Raw genomic sequence first — 17532 nt, forward strand, 5'->3', positions numbered from 1 at the left:
CTGCCGCTCCCGGCGCAGGGCTCGGGGCCGCCCGGTGCCCGTCCCCCCGGCCCCGTCCCGCTGAGCCGCCGCCGTGTCCCGCAGCAGGGCCGCCGGCGGGGATGGACTATTCCTATGATGAGGACCTGGACGAGCTGTGTCCGGTCTGCGGGGACAAGGTCTCGGGGTACCACTACGGGCTGCTCACCTGCGAGAGCTGCAAGGTAGGAGCGGGCAGGGGGCTGCGGGGGCGAGGGGGGGGGGCACGGCCGGGGCCGGGGCTGCAGAAAGGGGGGCACGGCCGGGGTCGGGGCTGCGGGGTCCCCCCCGGGCCGCCCCTCGCCCGCTTTCGTTAGCGGCGGCTCGCCGGGCGGCGGCACGGGAGCGCGGCCGCGACGGGAGCCCCGGCGGCGGGCGGGGGCTCGGGGCAGGGCGGGGGGCTCCGGGCGGGGGCCGGGGGCTCGGGGCCGGTGCCCGCAGCATCACCGCCGCTGGCCGCCGCAGGGCTTCTTCAAGAGGACAGTGCAGAACAACAAGCACTACACCTGCACCGAGAGCCAGAACTGCAAGATCGACAAGACCCAGCGGAAGCGCTGCCCCTACTGCCGCTTCCAGAAGTGCCTCACCGTGGGGATGCGCCTGGAAGGTAGGCACAAACGGGACGGGTCGGGACGGGATGGGTCGGGACGGGACGGGACGGAGCGGGGGGCTCCGTGCTCGGTGCTCGCCCTGCGCGCTCCCCCCGCGGCCGTCGCGCTGTCCCCGGCCGCCGCCGCGCCCCCCGGGCCGGTAATTGCCGGGGCTGCTCCGGTTCCGTTTTTCCTCCCCAAGTTAAACAAAAATTCGTTTTTTCGCCTTGCCTTCTGCTTTTCGTTCCTTTGTTTTTGTTTTGTTTCTCCGGGGGTTTTGGCTGCCGCGGCTTCAACTTTCCAGGATTTTTTTTTCTTTGCTGGCAGAACGGTTGGGAAATAGCAGAGGAATTATTGTTTTCCTTAATCACATAATTCCAGAAGCTGAGACTTAAGGAAAACGCTAAATATTACGAGACTCACAATAAAACTGCGTGAGACCCACCACAAATTATATTTTTCCTCTTGGTGACATTTAGTGTAACAGATTTCTCAGCTGCCTGACTCTCGGGGAGTGCAATTACATCCCCCACTGTTGTCACCTCGCTCGTGTCAGAGAAGCTGATCCTGACTGAGACGTTCGAGTCGGGCCCTGACATCCCCGCATCTTGTGTTGTGGTTTCTGCAGCGCTTAGCACAGCCCAGCAAAATACATCCAGGACACAGTTCGCTGGCAAGCGATTGCAAAGCAAAAGCAAACGCAAACGTGGAAAGGAAAACTCCTGCCGCTGTCAGCTCCCCCCCAGCCCCTTCTTGCCTGAACCCGTTCACATTTTACGGCGGGTGGCTGGGGGCAGGCTGGGCTGACGCCTCTCACCTGGCCGGGCTGGCCGGGCAGGGCTGCATGGCGCGGAGTTCTAGGCGAGGTGCGGGTTAATCGCGAAGTACTGCGCGTACTTGCAGGGAGCGAGCCGCTGGCTTCCCAGGGAGCGGGGTTGGAGCGCTGCTGGGGCGGAGGCGCGGGGCTGAGACACAACATCGGGCTGCAGAATCAGCCCCTGCAAACTCCCGGCGTGGTCCAGCTTCCAGCCCTGTCTCCGGACTGATCCCAGTTCCCTGCTTCTCCCCGGACTGGAGTTACTGGTGCCCTGAGCCTGCCGTGCGCGGGCCGGCAGCCGGGCCAGCGCCGCACCCGTCAGCAGGGGTTTGGGAGTGGGGCAGGTGCCGGCTGTAAGGGACAGGCAGAGGCAGCTTTTGGGGGGGCAGATGCACTTTTGGTTTCCCATTTATGGCTGTTTTTGTCTTGCTCACCATGCAGCTAATTTGGCCCCGTGTTTTGCCTGGCTAGGAGGGCAGCGGCCGGGCTATCAGCAGCCGTCTCGTTCCAAACAGCCTCTTTTTGTTTATTTCCTTGCTGTTAGCTGCAGCAGCTCGCTGGGGAGGGAGGCACCCAGAGGCAAATAGCATTCCTGTGGGACTCTCGTGTTAAAAACTGGAGCCTACATTGCCTTCGTTATTGCATTTTTTGGTCAGGGAAGCCAAGCTACACGGAGAATGCTTCAGCAACACAGGACAAAAGCAAGCCCCGAATGATTAATTTTGGAGACAAGCACGGTGGTGACACCGGCCCCCTCCCAAAGCTGCAGTGCAGCTTGTGGCTGGGGGAACCGTGGGGAAGGGGGCGCAGAGCTGCCGCGGGGATGGTGACGTGGCCAAGGGCCTGGGGCAGGGGGCTGGGGGCTTCCCTCTGCCCACCTCTCTCCCTGCTCCGGGCTCTCGGCTGTGAGATGGCCGGGGTGTGAATCCAGTGGGATTTAGAAACGGATGCAGTCCTGAAATGGAAAAGGGGAGTAGAAGGTGTTGAAAGCCCCCTTCTGTCTTTGTGTTCCTGGTCCGAGATGGAAGGAGGTGACCAGTGTTTGCCTGGGGAAGGTTTTGGGCAGGGAGGATGCAGGCGGGCTTGGGATGTGCTCCCTGGGCTTCCTTTCTCAAAGGGCAGGGGAAATGCTGGTGGGAGAATAAACCCCAAAATATTATTTGGAGTGGGTAGGAGATGAGGGCTCTCCGTGCGCCCTACAGTGTGGGGCTGGTGGCGGAGGCCAGGTGCTAGCTGGGGCTGTGCTGGGGTGTCCCCGCGGGGAGCCCCATAGGGGTGCTGGCAGCAGAGCCTGGAGGCAGGCACGGCCCGAGGCAGCTGCGTGCGGGGCAGGCTCCCACGAGCCAGGGAGCTGAGGCATCCCGGGTCGCGGAGGATGCCTGTGGCCGCGTGGCTCGAGATGCCGTTTCCATGAATAAAGAATGAGGGAGGAAGCACAGGGCGGCTCCCCTGGGAGCACATTCCTGCTCTCCCTCTGAACGCACTCCCGCCCTTCCAGCCTGCCCGGGGAGAGTCTGGGAGCTCTCCGGGGTCTGGCCACGCTTCCAGCATCCGCGGGGCACACGGCTGAGAGAGAGGCAGAGGTACCAGCGGCGACACAAAAGCAAGACCGGCTGCTTTCAGCGAGGCTGCGAGCCAGCTGAGGGGCTTTTCCCTTTCATGCTCAGCCGCGGGCTGTGCTCGCTGGCTTGCTCATCCCTGGTGCCTGCCGAGGCGTCCAGCTCGCGGCCTCCCGAGCGGGGCTGTGCGGGTGGGCTGGCGGCTGCGGGGCTGGGGTGAGCTTGTGCTGCAGAGAAGCACCTGTGTGCTCGCACAGTGACACATTCTTGGGTTTCCTTGGGGTTCTGCAGGAATGTCTGCTTCACTGCAGGCCATCAGGATGACTCCGAGAGCGGGGCACTTGGGCTGAGCTCCTGGCTGTGGCTGGCCCTGGGCAGCCCGAGGGCACCTCACAGCCGTGCGCAGGGCTCTGAGAGCCCTGGAAATGGGAGAGGGCCGCAGGAAGAGTGCAGCTTGGGTGCACACAAGCCGGAGTTTGTGCTGCCCCAGGCTCGGCAAAAACAAGGAAATCCTGGGGCTGGTCCAGGGTTGAGGGCTGTAAAAATGAAAGCAGGCGTCAAACCCCCCCCTTGTCTGCCCAGGCTTCTGGGGCTCTGCTCTAAGCCCACACAGGGCACAACCTCCCCTATCCCCGTACATTTCATAGCTCAAGCCAAGTATTTCTTCCTTCCTTGCAATTCCCAGAGGCTTTGAGGCACAGCAGACCCCAGCCCCGCAGCACAGCCCTGCCAGCAGCTCTCTGGGCAGCTGTCCCAGTGCCCCCCAGCCCCATTTGTCTGCCCCCCCTCGCGGTGCCCTCCCTCGGCGTGGGTTCACTGCAGCCTCTGCCGCCTCTGCCCCACAGCCGTGCGTGCAGACCGGATGCGCGGAGGCAGGAACAAGTTTGGGCCCATGTACAAGCGGGACCGTGCCTTAAAGCAGCAGAAGAAAGCCCTGATCCGTGCCAACGGCTTCAAGCTGGAGACCGTGCCCCAGATCGTGTCTCCCGTGCAGAACGACTACAGCCTGTCCTCCACCATCCACAGCATCCACGCCATGTCCAAGACCCTGCCGCCCAACCCCGCCGCCCTGACGCCCGTCGACTACGAGCGCGGCCCCTACGGGACGCCCTCCCTGGGAATGACTGTGCCCAGCCACGTGCCGCTCGCCGGCTACCACTACCCCTCCTTCCCCAGCCGCACCATCAAGTCCGAGTACCCCGACCACTACACAAATGCGCACGAGCCCGTGCCCTACATGTACCCAGAGACCTACCCCAGCAGCTCCCCGCCCGACATCCCCGAGGTCATCCTGAAGCTGCTGCAGCTGGAGCCCGACGAGGCCCAGGTGAAGGCGCGGATCCTGGCCTGCCTGCAGCAGGAGCAAGGCAAAGGCCGGCACGAGAAGCTCAGCACCTTCGGCCTCATGTGCAAGATGGCAGACCAGACCCTCTTCTCCATCGTGGAGTGGGCACGGAGCTGCATCTTCTTCAAGGAGCTGGAGGTAGGGGTCTGGGCACTGGGAGGGAGGTGGCATGGGGATGCGGGCAGTGAGGGGAGCGGGGATAAATGCCAGCAGGACGGGGTGCTGCAGCGGGCAGGATTGGGGCTGACGTGCTGGCAGGAGGGCAATGGCCATGACCACAAACCTGCCGGCACCGCGGGGCTCGCCGTGCCCGGTGCATCACGGCGGGGGCTGGTGCGGAGGCAATTGCCAGCAGAGTGAGTGCGGTGTCAGGCTCTAGGTATAATTGAAAAATGTAACATTGAGGAATTATAGTTGAGACAATTCTCTCCTCCGCCTTTAGGAGGAAAATCGATGCTGTCAGGTGGGTGCCCGCGAGCAGCAGGGAGCCAGGGCCGGGCTGGGCTGAGGGCAGCTCCTCTGCACCGGCCTCAGCTGCCGGCAGCCGCACGCTGGGGAGCACAGTGCTGACCCCACCTGCCTGCCCCTTGCGTCTCCCAGGTCCCCCAAATACTTACTGGGGCCAGGAGAGGGATGAGCAGGGCTGGGGCAGCCTCTGCCAGCCTCGCCACAGTCTCAGATATTTGATGTTTGTGTCTTGGGCTGAACTAAGATCCCAAAGTGCTGCAAAAATGGGAGAATATTTTGCCATGTTGGCACAGTGCTGTGAGATGAGTCCTGCAGCTGCTGGGAGAGGCAGGTGCCTTCCCATGCATGCAGTGTGAGGCTGCACAACCCAGGGCTGGCCAAAATCAGCGCCCATCCCAGTGTCACGGGGACCATGCCCAGGACAGGGCCATGCTCCTTGCCATGCCCACCCCATGGGTACCACAGGGCAGAGCCTCGCTGCTCAAAATAGCCCCTGGCTATCCAAAACACTGTCAGGAAGTCGCATTGTGGGGCTGGGTCGGGCTTATTTCAATCATATCAGTGTCCAGCCTGGATTTTGGGAACAGGGCGGCTGTTGTTTTGCAGGAGATATTGTAAACAGTGTAAATTCAGCCATCAGCTGCATTGCCGCGTAGCCTTGTAACTCTATTGTCTGCCTGATCGCACCACGAAAATAGGCTGCTTCCGTGTGAACGCACCTCCGAGGGCACTCCTCCTCCTCCTCCTGCAGGGCTTGGGATGGTGCCACGAGGTCTCACCTGGCCGGGGCCACCGGTGCCCTGAGCACATCCCGGTGGTGTCCGGGGATGGAGCTGAGTGGAGCCCCCTGAGTACATCCCCCTGAGCTGCCCCGTCCCTGGGGTGGGAGCGGGCCGGGGGCACCAGCGGGTGCACGCCACAGCCGGCACCATGCTGCACAGCACCAGGTGTCCCCCGGCACGGGGCAGTGATTTTTGGAGGCTGTGGGACGGGGCAGCAGCTCCGCAGTGCCTGGAACCTCTCCCTCTCCTGCCCGGCGCATAAAAGCGCGCGGTAAATGAACTCCTGCTAGTGCAGAGTTTATGGCTTTGCCCTAAAGCCCACTAGCACAGCGTAAAACCGCGGCCTCGGGGATCGATGGCTGTAACACAGGCAGTCCCCGCGGCATGGCCGGGGCTCCCTGGAGCAGGGACACCGCAGCCCCCGGGGACCCAGGAACAGCCACGTGCAGGCAGCTGCTGCTGCCCCCAGCCAGGAGGGTTCCTGGGGGGGCCAGGCTGGGAGGGTGATGCACCGGCATCGCTCCAGGATGATGCTGAGCAGGGAGCAAGTACAGGTCAGCTTTCTGTGTCCCCCATGTGCAGTGTCCCCACTTCCCCGAGCACTCCTATCTGCCAGGGGTGCTGGGGCCACCGCGTTTTGCAGCCAGACAGCTTCTCCAGGCCTGGAGGGGCCAAACCCTCGGGGGTGCTGGGGCAAGGCTTTGCTCCCTGCCTGGGGGAGCAGGAGCAGGTCCCCCCAGAGCCATCAGGTCCTGTTCCCGTTCTCATTCCCACACCAAAAGCCCAGCGAGGGACCCCGGCACACCGGGCAGACCGGACCCTTTGCTGTCTCCTCCCAGCTGGATGCTGGGGCCAGGGCTGGGGCCGTGGGGAGAGCCCCCCCGGCTCCTCCGCTGTGCCCTGGGAAGGACACGGGGGGAGAGGGGCTAACGGCCCCTTGACATCAGCTCGCGCGCCACGTCCGCCCGCAGGCGCGGGGCAGCCAGATTGAAAACAGATTTAACTTCCCAGATATATCGTTTCATTTAAGGGCCAGTAATTCTGTCAGTCTGCCACTGACAAACGAGGGTCCCCATGCCAATCCGCCGCGAGACTGATGTCGCCGCGTTCATCTTGTGTCACCAGGCGGAGAATTACGGACTGCGCTGGCCTTCGGAGGCAAGACTAATAATGCCGCGCGGCAGAGGGGGATTTGGGGGCCCGCTTGTTTATCGAGGGCCGGCCGCGGAGCCGCGGCGCGAGGCCGCGCGGGCGGAGGTGGAAGAGGTCAGCGCTGACGCCCATAAATACGAACTTTAACTGAGTCTAGATGAGATGTGTCAGGACTGAGGGAAGATTTGCAGCAGCTCTTCAGGAAGAAAAATATGGGCCGGGGGTGAAATATATTTTGTTGGGTCGTGAGTCTCAGGCAACTTTGTCCTTTCAGATGTAATTTTTTATATATATATGGAGAGAGAGAGGGATGTGAGTGCACACGCACACTTGCACACTCACATTGTGTCTGCTCGAGGCTCCTTTTATACACAAATATCCTGCACAGTCTGGTCTAGATAGGTGATATTGCTACGCGTATCTATAAATATCATGCACACAGGGGTGCGATGACCTTTAGATTGGGATGAGCAGCCAGGAATGTTAAACAAATTGCCGTGGGTTCAGCCCGAGGCTGGTCAGAGCCCCGGCGGCTGGGCACGCGGGCTCGCTGCGATGGGTGCGCACAGCCGGGGGCCAGGGGACAGCGATCCCCCACAGCCCTTCCTCGCTGCTCCCCACCCATGGGTGAACACCAGCCTGGGGGAAACGCTGCTCCAAGGGGCTTCTGCGCTGTGCTGTCCTCGGGGCTGGTTTCCCTCGCTCCTATGAGCGATCTCGCAGCCACCACGGGGCCATTTGCAGTCGGCTGCTCCTCTGCCTGCAGCACGCATGGGTCATCTTGACCCCCATCTCCTGGCCCACAGCCAGCGCGTTTTTGGCAGATTTAAAATCTCCTTCTGGTCGTGGATGCTGCAGCAATGTTTAGCATCCTCTGCACTGGGGTAAATGTGACTGCTTCCCGTGGCTGCTGCTCCCGCAGCGCGCCGATGCCGAGGGCTGCTGCTGGCACGGGCAAAGGGCAGCAGCCCAGGGCCGCAGCGCGTGCTCTGCCTGCAGGGAGGTGTCAGCCCAGCCCTGCTGCACTGGGCTTGGTGGTTGTTTTTTTTTTTTTATGCTTTAAGCTGCACATGGCAGTGGTATCCGGGCAGGGGGAAGGGGGCCTGCATCTGACCATTAACACCTTACACTTGTGTGGGGTTTTGATTGCCGGCCCCCGGCGGACGGTTAATCCACTTTCGCACTTCCCAGCAGCCGAGGTGACAGGTCCTGCTCGCACCCAGTAATTGCCCGGGCTGCAGCTCGGGGTGCTGGTGCTCACCGCGTGCCCACGCTGGGACGGAGCCGCAGGGGCCAGCCCCGCACCAGGATTTGGGCAAAGTCCCTTAGGGCAGCGCTGGGGTGCGGTTGGGTCGGGAGGCATCTGAGTGCTCCTCAAGCCCACGGTGTGGTGCAGCCGGTGCTGGATGGGTGTGCTGGAGCCTCTGAGCACCTTGGAGCAAGGTGAGGCTGGTGGTGCTCACTGGGATCACTCACGGTGCTGCAGGGATGCCTGAGTGTGGGCAGTGGTACCAGGGGGACGCCCTGTGCCAACACACGCAGCAGCACGGGGATTTAGCTGCTGGGGAAATGCCTGCCCCCTCCCTGGATCTTTACAGCCCCACTTATTGTAGGGAAATGGATTTTTGTGTCAGTTGCGGGTGTGCCTTCCTCAGAAAGGCCTTTTCCACGGCTGTGGTGGCAGGTGAGTGCTCGCCCCGCATGGGGAGCGTTTCACTGCCACGTTTTGTGAATGGGTTAAATGCTTTCTTTAAAAAAAAAAAAAAAAAAGAAAATAAAAGAGAAAATAAAAAAAGCCTCTTAAAGACAGCTTGCATCAGGTCCTTGATAAAGCACTCCGTTGAAAAGCCTTGACATTAAAAGAGGAAGATCCTTTGCTTAACTTTTAAAGGCGAGTGTGCGTGCGTGCCGCCTCGCCGGGAGGACTGGTGGGCACCAAAGGGCTGTCCATTAGGAGCCCCCTCCTCTGCACAGTGCTGGCTGCAGCAGGGGCACGGGGAGGCTGCCCCCATGGTGGGAGCAGGGTGCAGGGATGTCCCCAAACACCCCATGCAGCGCTGGGGCCCTTGGAGCCTCCGATGGGCTCCCACCATGGCCCCACGGAGCCCCCAGGAAGGCCACACATGGCACACTGGGGCAGGCAGTGGGCACTGCAGGGCAAGGTGTGCCGTGGGTGGCATGGAGGCAACGCTGAAAGTGCCTGCGGAGCTTGGGAGAAGCCAGCTGGTCTTGTTACGGGAAGAAACGGGGGTTTCGGGACTGTTTGAATGTTTCCTTTTGGAAACGATGAGTTTCTTTAGAGCATTTTTTAGAGCAAAACCCTCAGCCTGTCCCTCCTGGAGCTCGTCCCGGTGAGGAATGAGGCACAGGAAGGAGGTTCCAAAACAACGCCAGGAGATGAGCGGGGGGCTCGGCGCTGGCCGGGTGCTGCCGGCTGGGAGCGTGCGGCCGTGCGGGGAGCCCGGCTCCCTGTGCTGCTCACCAGCCGCCGGCCTTGGGGCCAGAGGTCGTTCAGAATGCAGAAAACCTCCATTTTGTTTTGACGCAGAATGAGCTTTTCCCCAGTTCTTTGTTCAGCAGCTGAGCAGAAACCCCGTGTCCTGTGGGGCTCGGGCTGGGTGCACGTGGCTGGGGCAGCCCTGCTGCTGCGGGCACTTGGCACCGCCGGGCACCTCCCTCCCCGGTGCCACCCGGGTCTGACCACCACCACAGCTCCCAAATACGCCCAGGCAGCCTGTGGGGGGTGCCGGGCTCAGGAACCATAAAGCTCTTTCTCATCCGACTTCCATTCCTTTTGCAATCTACCGACCCTGGTTTATTGCAGCCTCTTCAGCCAAACGATGGTATTATCCAGCTCCATGATACTGCATCTGTCTTCCTTCTATTAAAAGCAGCGAGCACAATGGCCCTGCAGAGCTCTTCTGGTGGCGCTGAATTTGCTGGGAGGGAAGTATTGATGATAAACCCCACGCCGGCAGGGACGGCGGCTTTGGGGCTGCCTCCTCCCTGCTGTCGGGGCCGGGACAGCAGCATGGTCACATCCTGCAGCACCCATGGGCACAGGGACAAGGCAAACACGGCTGTTCGCTTAGGCTGGCTCATCCCAGCTATCGCTGGTGCTGCCTCCAGCCCCTGGCTTTCCGAGGAGACCCTGCAGGGCAGCTTGCCTCCCCGGGCTGAGCCTCTTAACAGGGGCATTTCCAGAAATTTCTTTGCAAACCTGGCCGTGCGCTCTTGTAGCTGTCCCTGCGTGTCCACAGCAGCACACATGCAGAGATGCACGTGGCTGTGTGCAGGGGTACGCAGAGGAGCGGGCAGGGTGTGAGTGCTGGGAGGCACCAGGGTTAAAGTGCTGGAGGACGGGCGCTGTGCTCTGCAGCTGTGCAGTGACCAGGGACGGGCAGCAGACACAGGGCCTTTGTGCCAGAGCAGCGTCGCACTCCCCCGTCGGGGTGCCGGGCGAGGGGATGCGGCCAGTGGTCATTTTGTTAAAGATTTGTGCGCGGCTTCGGCAGGATTCCTGCTGATAAGGGGCAGCCAGCCCCGCTCCTCTGCTCCCCTCCCCTGCCCTCCTCCGGCCCTGCTCCCCTTCCGTGGGGTCCCCCTGCAGCTCCCCAGGCTGGCCGTGGGTCTGCACTGCCCTGTGTGGGACACCAGGCGGGGATTAAAAAAATGTGTTTTTTTTTTTTTTGGCAGACAGTGCTGGTGGGGGCAAAGTCCCGGTCCCCAGGAGCAGAGGGGCTCCCTGTGGAGGTGGCAATGCCCCTGCAGCCACAACCCTTCACCAGCCCAGCCTGGCTGCTGCCAGCAGGCAAAGCTGGCCATGGAGAGGAGCTGGGGTGGGAATGGCCCCATGGGTCCGTCCCCTGCGGGCCTTTGGGGAAGGCAGAGGTTTGGCAGGCCTCCAACACATCACGGTGATGCCGTACCTGTGCCAAGGCACTGCTCAGCCTCTTGGCAGGTGGCCTCACCTGTGCTCTGCTTCATGTAATGCGTGGCCACTGAACCTCCAAACGCAGCACTGGGATGGTGGGGAGGGACTGGGGCTGCCCTCATCCCCTCTTCGGGCTGGGAGCGAGCTGGCACCCAGGCTCCTGTGCCACATCCACGTGCGCAGGGGCATCAGCGGCTCTGCCTGTGTTGCAGGTGGGCGACCAGATGAAGCTGCTGCAGAACTGCTGGAGCGAGCTGCTGGTGTTCGACCACGTCTACCGGCAGCTGCAACACGGCAAGGAGCACAGCGTGCTGCTGGTCACCGGCCAGGAGGTGAGTGTGGGACTGCCCCTGGGGGAGATTTTGGTCTCACTTCTGGCTGTGCTCCTCGTGGCGCGGGGTGGCCGGTTTGTGCTGTGGGCTGGTTGTGCAGATGATGTTTTTGCTGCGCTCTGCAGAGAGACCTGAGCCTTCTGCCCGGCCCCAGGGCATGGCCCCATCCCACTGCCCTGTGGGCTCCCAGGTCTGCAGCAAAACATTTCATACAGGGGAAAATCCACAGCCGGGTGTTTATTCACAGAGCACTCAGCAATGCGCAGCTCTGCGGGGGGCCCGGTTCTGAGCAGCAGCAGAGCTGTGGGGAACCCATGGCACCACCACTGTTCACTGCTTCTCCTCTGCTTTTGGCTGGAGCTGTGGGCTGGGGCGAGCTGGTGGGGGCGGCGGGGAGGGGACAGGGTGCTGCAGCTGATGCTCGCCCCCTCCTGCAGGTGGACCTGTCGACGGTGACGGCGCAGGCGGGCTCCATCCTGCACTCCCTGGTGCTGCGGGCGCAGGAGCTGGTCCTGCACCTGCACTCCCTCCAGGTGGACCGGCAGGAGTTCGTCTGCCTCAAGTTCCTGATCCTCTTCAGCCTCGGTGAGCAGGGCACGGGCAGGGATTCACCACGGGGCACAGGGCCAGGGGCAGCGCTGCGGGTCGGAGCACCGCGAGGCTGCCCCAGGCGTTACGGGAGACGGTGGGAGCGGCTGGGCTGGCTGCTGGAGGGATGGGGACTGAGGGGCTCTTGGCGAGGCACCGGGAGCAAGGGCTGATGCCTTTCAGCTGCCCTGCCTTGTGCAAGAGGCCTCTGCGGTTCCTCAGGCTGTTTCTGCTTTGCTCTGGCTGCGGAGGACGTTGCAGCGCCAGGTGCCCGCAGGCAGAGCCTGTTTTGGTCACCCACCCGCTGCACCAGGCGGGGAAACAAGCGGCTGATACGGCCCTGCAAAACAGGCGTGTTGACAGAGGCGGCCGCGGGGACGGCCCCTATCTCCCCCGGGATTTGCGTCAGAGGGCCCCGGCCAGGGGCTGCACGTTTCTCCTGATTAGGCGCTGCCTCGGAGCCTGCGGTCGGCCGACGCGGCAGGTTCACACGGTCCCTCCTCACCCAGACAAAATACGCAGGAGCCGCGGGCACTGCCCTGAGAGCCCTCCCTGTCCCTGGGGCTCTGCCCTGGCCCCGCTGCCGCCCCCGGGAGCATCCCCCATCCACCACAGCCATCGCGGGCGTGCGGTGCCTTTGGCATTTTCCCACAAGCTTTGCCCCAAGGAGGGCAGTTTATGGGGTCCGGAGCCATCTCCAACCCAGCCGCCTTCGTTACCGGTGCTGACACCGTCCCCTCGGCCCCGTCCCGGCAGCAGCTCTCACCCCCCCGGTGTGAGGACGGTGGCAGGGCCAGCGAGGGGCTCAGCTGGCTGCCGTGCTCCCGGCTCGCACCTCTGCTGCTGCAGCCCCTCGGCTTCACACCCCGCTGCTGCCACCGCTAATTGCGCCTGCCCACGTCCGGGCCCTGGGGCTGAGCTGGGGCCGTGAGCCCAGCCTGGGGCATCTCCGTCCCCATCCCTAACCAAATCCCCAGCCCCAGCCCTATCCCTGGCCCCAGCCCCGTCCCTCTGCAGCCACGCAGTGCCCCTGGGGCAGCCCCGCTGCTGTGTTCATGGGTTGGGGGAAGCAGCTGGCGTGGTGTGGTCACTGGGAATCCCCTCCCCAGTGCCTGGGCTGGGGGTCGCTGTGGACATTTCGCTGCCAGCAGCGGGTCCCTCGCTGTGGGATCCCAACACCTCGGGCAGGGTGGGTGTCTCGGGGCCTGGAGCCACACAGCTCTTCCCTCCTGCAGCTGCAGCATCTCCTCCCAGGGCTTTCTTTTTCTTTAGAGCTGTTTTGAAATCCAGAGAAATTAGATATGGGATTTGCTGTTCAAACAGTGATAAAGTGTGGCACAAACAGTGCCCGGGCTGGGAAATGAAGAAGCTGGTGGGGCCCACACCCCAGCCGCTGCCCCGCAGGATCTGCAGAGGTCAGGTTGGTCCCCACCACGCTGCCCTGTCCCCCATCCCCATCCCTGTCCCCACCACATGTCACAGTGAGCAGGGGCAGTGTCCTCCCGGGCACATGGTGAACGCCTGTGCCCGTGGAAGTTGTGCTGAGCACGGTGTGGGATTCCTCGTCCCTGGAGCAGCGGCTTCCAGGGAAGGCATGGAATAAAATAGCTGTGTTTTCCCAGACATCATGTTGCCCCAAATCCAACTTTTTCTCTCCATATTGCAGAGCTCACTTGGAGTAATTTGCCCTTCGCAGGCTCAGCTGTAGAGGATGGGATTGTGTATTATGTGCAGGATGTAATTGCCTTTAACAAGAGAATTTCCACATTTACCACTCTGGCATAGCACAATCAAAGCCAAGCCCTGCTCACAAGAGCTGCCATTTGAGTTCTAAATAGATTTCTCTCCTGAGCAGGTAAAGAGATTTAATTAAAATTAGGGCTTCTCAAAATAGCAATATTTATGAGGACGGCACAGGTTAGCTTTGTTCTACAGAAGGGCTTAATAGAGCCTTAATGGATTGACCTATCATTCGATTTCATGACTTACATTCATGAAGCAGCTACTCTTGGGGAGGGGAGGAAGAGAGGCTTTTATAGCCCACATTCCCTTAAGCGTTTGCAATTTATCAGCAGCTTCTCCCAAACAAAAGGAGCTGTGAATAGGAAGAACACTTGAGGGCATAGAAATAATCCCAGGCATATCTGTATGTGTGATGGGAGGCTTTGTCACAGGACAGTCTTTGCAACTGCTGCAGTGTCGCTAAATGAAGTGAGTCAATGTTATTTGGACAACATTCTTTATTCCTTGCAGGAATGAAAAGATTATTCAAATATTCAATTAAACAGTGAATAGGGTCTTTCAGAGAACCAGGTGAGTTCATCGAGTAGAACTAGCTATTGTTGAGCCAACTCAGGGGATAGATTTGACATTTATCAATATAACTTCTTTTTTTTTTTTTAATGACTCGCACAATAACCTTATGCAGATAAAGAGATTTCATAACAACAACCCCGGGTAGAAGGGAGGCGGCCACAATAGGAGCAAATGTGCCGCAGGAGTGAAAAGGGAAGGGTGATCTGATAAAGTGTGCCTTGGCACAACCCGTGGCACTCGTGCCTGCACCAGGCAGCGCCAGCCCGGCCACGCAGCCCGGCCCATGCAGGGCTGGAGGCTGCATCCCCCGGGACCCCTCTGCTCCTCATCGTGCCTGTGCCAGGGCTCAGCCCCCTCACCACCAGCACCACGCGTTGCCTTCCCAAATGCTGCCCAGCCCCTTGGCCATGGGCACAGCCCGTTCGTCCCACAAGCCAAGTTCACCTCCCTTCTTTTTTGGGGGAAAAAGCCTGAACTAGACCCCAAACCTCCCACTGCCTTGGTTGAAACCCCTGCCCAGATCCAGGAGCTCCGCACAGCCGTGCCTGAGCTGCAGACCCAGAGCCGAGCCTGGTGCCAGGAGCTGGTGGCGCCGTTGCCCACGCAGCCGTGGCAGCACAGTAAAGCTGCTAAATCCCAGCGCCCCAAGTGCTCCCAGTGCTGATGTCTGCAGCAAGGTCTCCCAGAGGCGGGTGCTGCGATATGATCCGTGTTTGGCTGTAGCCAGCCAATGGGGAGCAGCACGGTGCCTAAAGCCATTAGACCTGCCGATGCAGCACCGTGGCACGCAGCTTGACACCCAGCGCCTTGCCCACCGAGCAGCAGCAGTGAACTGAGTGTCCACGCTGCGGCTGCAGGGCGAGGGCAGGCCTGCAGTGGTCACCCCGGGTGCCCGAACTGGAGAACCCCTGGCCCACAAGCTGGGCTGGTCCCTGGAGCTGCCCCTGGCCATGGGTTTGGTTGTGGCATGGAGGTGGAGGAGTGGCTTGGGTGGAGCAGTGGCCTCAGGGCCACCCAAAGGTGGGGTCCTGCGGATAGGGGTCTGTAGCAGCAGGGGCACCCATGAGGTGGGCAGGGATGGGGACTGATGGCAGCACAGCAGAACCCCTCATGCAATGCGCTGGCACTGGGCACAGTGACTGCAGGAGCCTGGGTCCCACAGGGACGGATCCCTCCTGGGGCACCCAGTACGGAGCGGGGCAGGTGCCCGTGTTTGGCACCATTTCAGCACCCCTCCATCTCTTGCAGATGTGAAGTACCTGGAGAACCACACGCTGGCTAAGGACGCTCAGGAGAAGGCCAACGCGGCGCTGCTGGAGTACACCGTCTGCCACTACCCCCACTCCACGGACAAGTTTCGCCAGCTGCTGCTGCGGCTGGCAGAGGTCCGGGCGCTGAGCATGCAGGCGGAGGAGTACCTGTACCACAAGCACCTGAGCGGGGAGGTGCCCTGCAACAACCTCCTCATCGAGATGCTGCACGCCAAGCGGACTTGAGCGCGGCCCCGCGCACGGACCCGGCGGAGCCCCGGCACTGACGGCAGCAGCACGGGGCAGGAGGTGCACCAGGGGTGGCCGCTGCCGCCTCTCACCCCGTGCTTCTCAGTGATGCTATTTAACCCGTACTATTGGAAAGGTCCCAGATGATTTATTTTAATACACAGTAAGGACTGTTAATGGCTGTGGGGCCGTGGGCCAGGCTGCTGGACTGCCCCATCGGCAGTGTGGCCCTGCAGCTCCTCTGCACACCCGGTGCCCAACACGCTGCCTGCCAGACCCAGCTCTGTGGTGTGAGGAAGGGTAAAGCCCGGCTTTTCTCCTATTTATGCTCCTGTCCTGCTGTCCTTATGCACCATCTCTTTGCTGCCCTCCCTGCCCCCAGCCCAGCCCTGTCTCAGGACCCCTCATGCACAGGGCAGGGGAAGAAGTGAGCTGACCCCCTGCGGGCGGTGGTTTCGCAGGGCTCACAGTGTGCCCAGACACTGGAGCGGTGGCAGAGGATTTCTGCAGGAGCAAACAGAGCCCCGGAGCTCCCGCAGTGTCACTGCCTGCTGGGTGCCGAGCAGCACAGGAGGGGCTGGGCACTGCCGAGCCCTCAGCCAGGTTTTTCTCAGCGCCTGCTGGTGCGGGGGCAGCAGCCGTGGCTTTGCAGCCCTCGGCAGCTGCAGTGCGCCCTGTGCCCAAGGTCAGCTCGTGTCTGGGGTGGCAAAGCTTGGTGCAGAGGCTCCAAAAGAGTCAGTGCTGGGAGCAGAGGCCCGTCCCTGGGATTTGAAGCTGCTGCAACACCCCCCGCAGCAGGACAGGAGTGGACACAGGGCTGAGAGCTCTGTCCCAGGAGCATTGCGGGTCCCTGTGCCGAGGCAGCACCGGCACTGAAGCTCCCTCCAGCCACCAGCTGCGCCCTTGTCTTGCCTGAGGAGCAGCCAAGGGACATGACGAGGCCAGGGTGGGCTCTGTCCCCTCCCTGCCCACAGGTGATGCTGGTGGAGGTGGCACAGCGGCTGGGCAGGAGGGACGTGCAGGTCAGGCCCGTACCGCGGCACCGGGCAGCCGCAGCAGCACGTGGCAGCACGTGCCCAGGGCCTGGGGTGCAGCAGCACCCCCTGCACCCACCTCCAAAATGCCAGAGCGAGGAGTTGTAAGAACAGCCCTGTGCTTCACAGGGGCCAAGCCAGGCCTCCAGGGCCCCATCCTGCCACCCCCGGTGGAGCCCTCCCTGCCCAGCCCCTCCAGCACGGCCTCGTCCCAGGGTGGCAGCAAGCACGGTGCCAACACAGAGAGAGCCTGGGCCGGGGGCTCGCAGGCACCACGGGGCAGCGCTGGGGGCTCCAGCTGCTCTCTGCTGCTGCTTCTCCAGCTCAGCCTCCACCCACCCCACGCCTCCTCCTCGGCCGGGTGCCCAGCGCACGGCCTCCCCCCGCCAGCTCCACCGCGGCTCCCTCGGTGCGGCTGGCGGGGGTTCGGGTGTCTCCCCGCTGCGGGTGGGTGTCCTTGCTCGGAGGGGGCTCTTTACGCCGCGGCTCTGCGCGGAGCTGGTGCCTCGAGGAGCTCTCAGGCTGCAGGCGAGCGCTGCTGCAGACCGCTGCACCCGGAGCCGCTCACCCACGGAAGCTTGTTAGATGCAGAAGAGCATGTTTGTTTCTGCTTTCCGACGTTTGTGCATTCTCCTCCTGAAGTCTGTGGTTCGGTTTCACCTTCTTCTTTTTGTGAACTTAAAGAACTGGAGAAAATGGTTTCGGAGGTAAAAGATGTTTTATTTTCAGAAAATTAAAAGTGTCCTTAAGTGTCTCTCTCTTTCTCACATCCTTTCTTCTCTCTCATCCCTCTCCTTCTTCACTCCCCACCTTTCCTTCCCAGGCAGGAGGTTATTAACTTCCTTGTCAGGAGCAAACCACTGTAATAAATTTTGCAGTTCATTTAAAAAGGCAGACTTTGTCTTTTTTTGCTGTATTTCTCATGGTCCTTCCTGGTGCCACCTGCTCCTGGTACCAGGGCAGGGCTCAGCCCCGGTATCTCCATCCCTCAGCTCCCCCGGGGCACTGCCACCTCTGGAGGGGACGGGGACATGGGTTCTGCGGGAGGGAGCCGCTGCTGTGGTTGAGCTGGAAGGCACGGGTACCTCAGGACCTGGT

The 17532-nt window shown here is 61.7% G+C and overlaps 1 protein-coding gene across 1 annotated transcript; it reads left to right on the forward strand.

Annotated features, from left to right (window-relative positions):
- Positions 1-101: 101 nt before the first annotated feature.
- NR5A1 (nuclear receptor subfamily 5 group A member 1) lies at positions 102-15397 on the forward strand. The gene is made up of 6 exons (XM_032200403.1): positions 102-203; positions 484-625; positions 3830-4467; positions 10878-10997; positions 11435-11582; positions 15150-15397. Exons 1-6 carry the CDS (start codon positions 102-104, stop codon positions 15395-15397), a joined length of 1398 nt encoding a protein of 465 aa, XP_032056294.1.
- Positions 15398-17532: the final 2135 nt, after the last annotated feature.

Source organism: Aythya fuligula, chromosome 19, assembly GCF_009819795.1.
Source record: "Aythya fuligula isolate bAytFul2 chromosome 19, bAytFul2.pri, whole genome shotgun sequence".
In the NCBI taxonomy this organism is placed as follows: Eukaryota; Metazoa; Chordata; class Aves; order Anseriformes; family Anatidae; genus Aythya; species Aythya fuligula.

Excerpts from the sequence above, each read along its gene's own strand:
- NR5A1 (XM_032200403.1), top strand. The coding sequence starts at position 102 with ATGGACTATTCCTATGATGAGGACCTGGACGAGCTGTGTCCGGTCTGC. Across the intron at positions 4,468-10,877 it reads TCTTCTTCAAGGAGCTGGAG|GTGGGCGACCAGATGAAGCT; the intron begins GTAGGGGTCTGG and ends CCTGTGTTGCAG. Across the intron at positions 10,998-11,434 it reads TGCTGGTCACCGGCCAGGAG|GTGGACCTGTCGACGGTGAC; the intron begins GTGAGTGTGGGA and ends CCCCTCCTGCAG.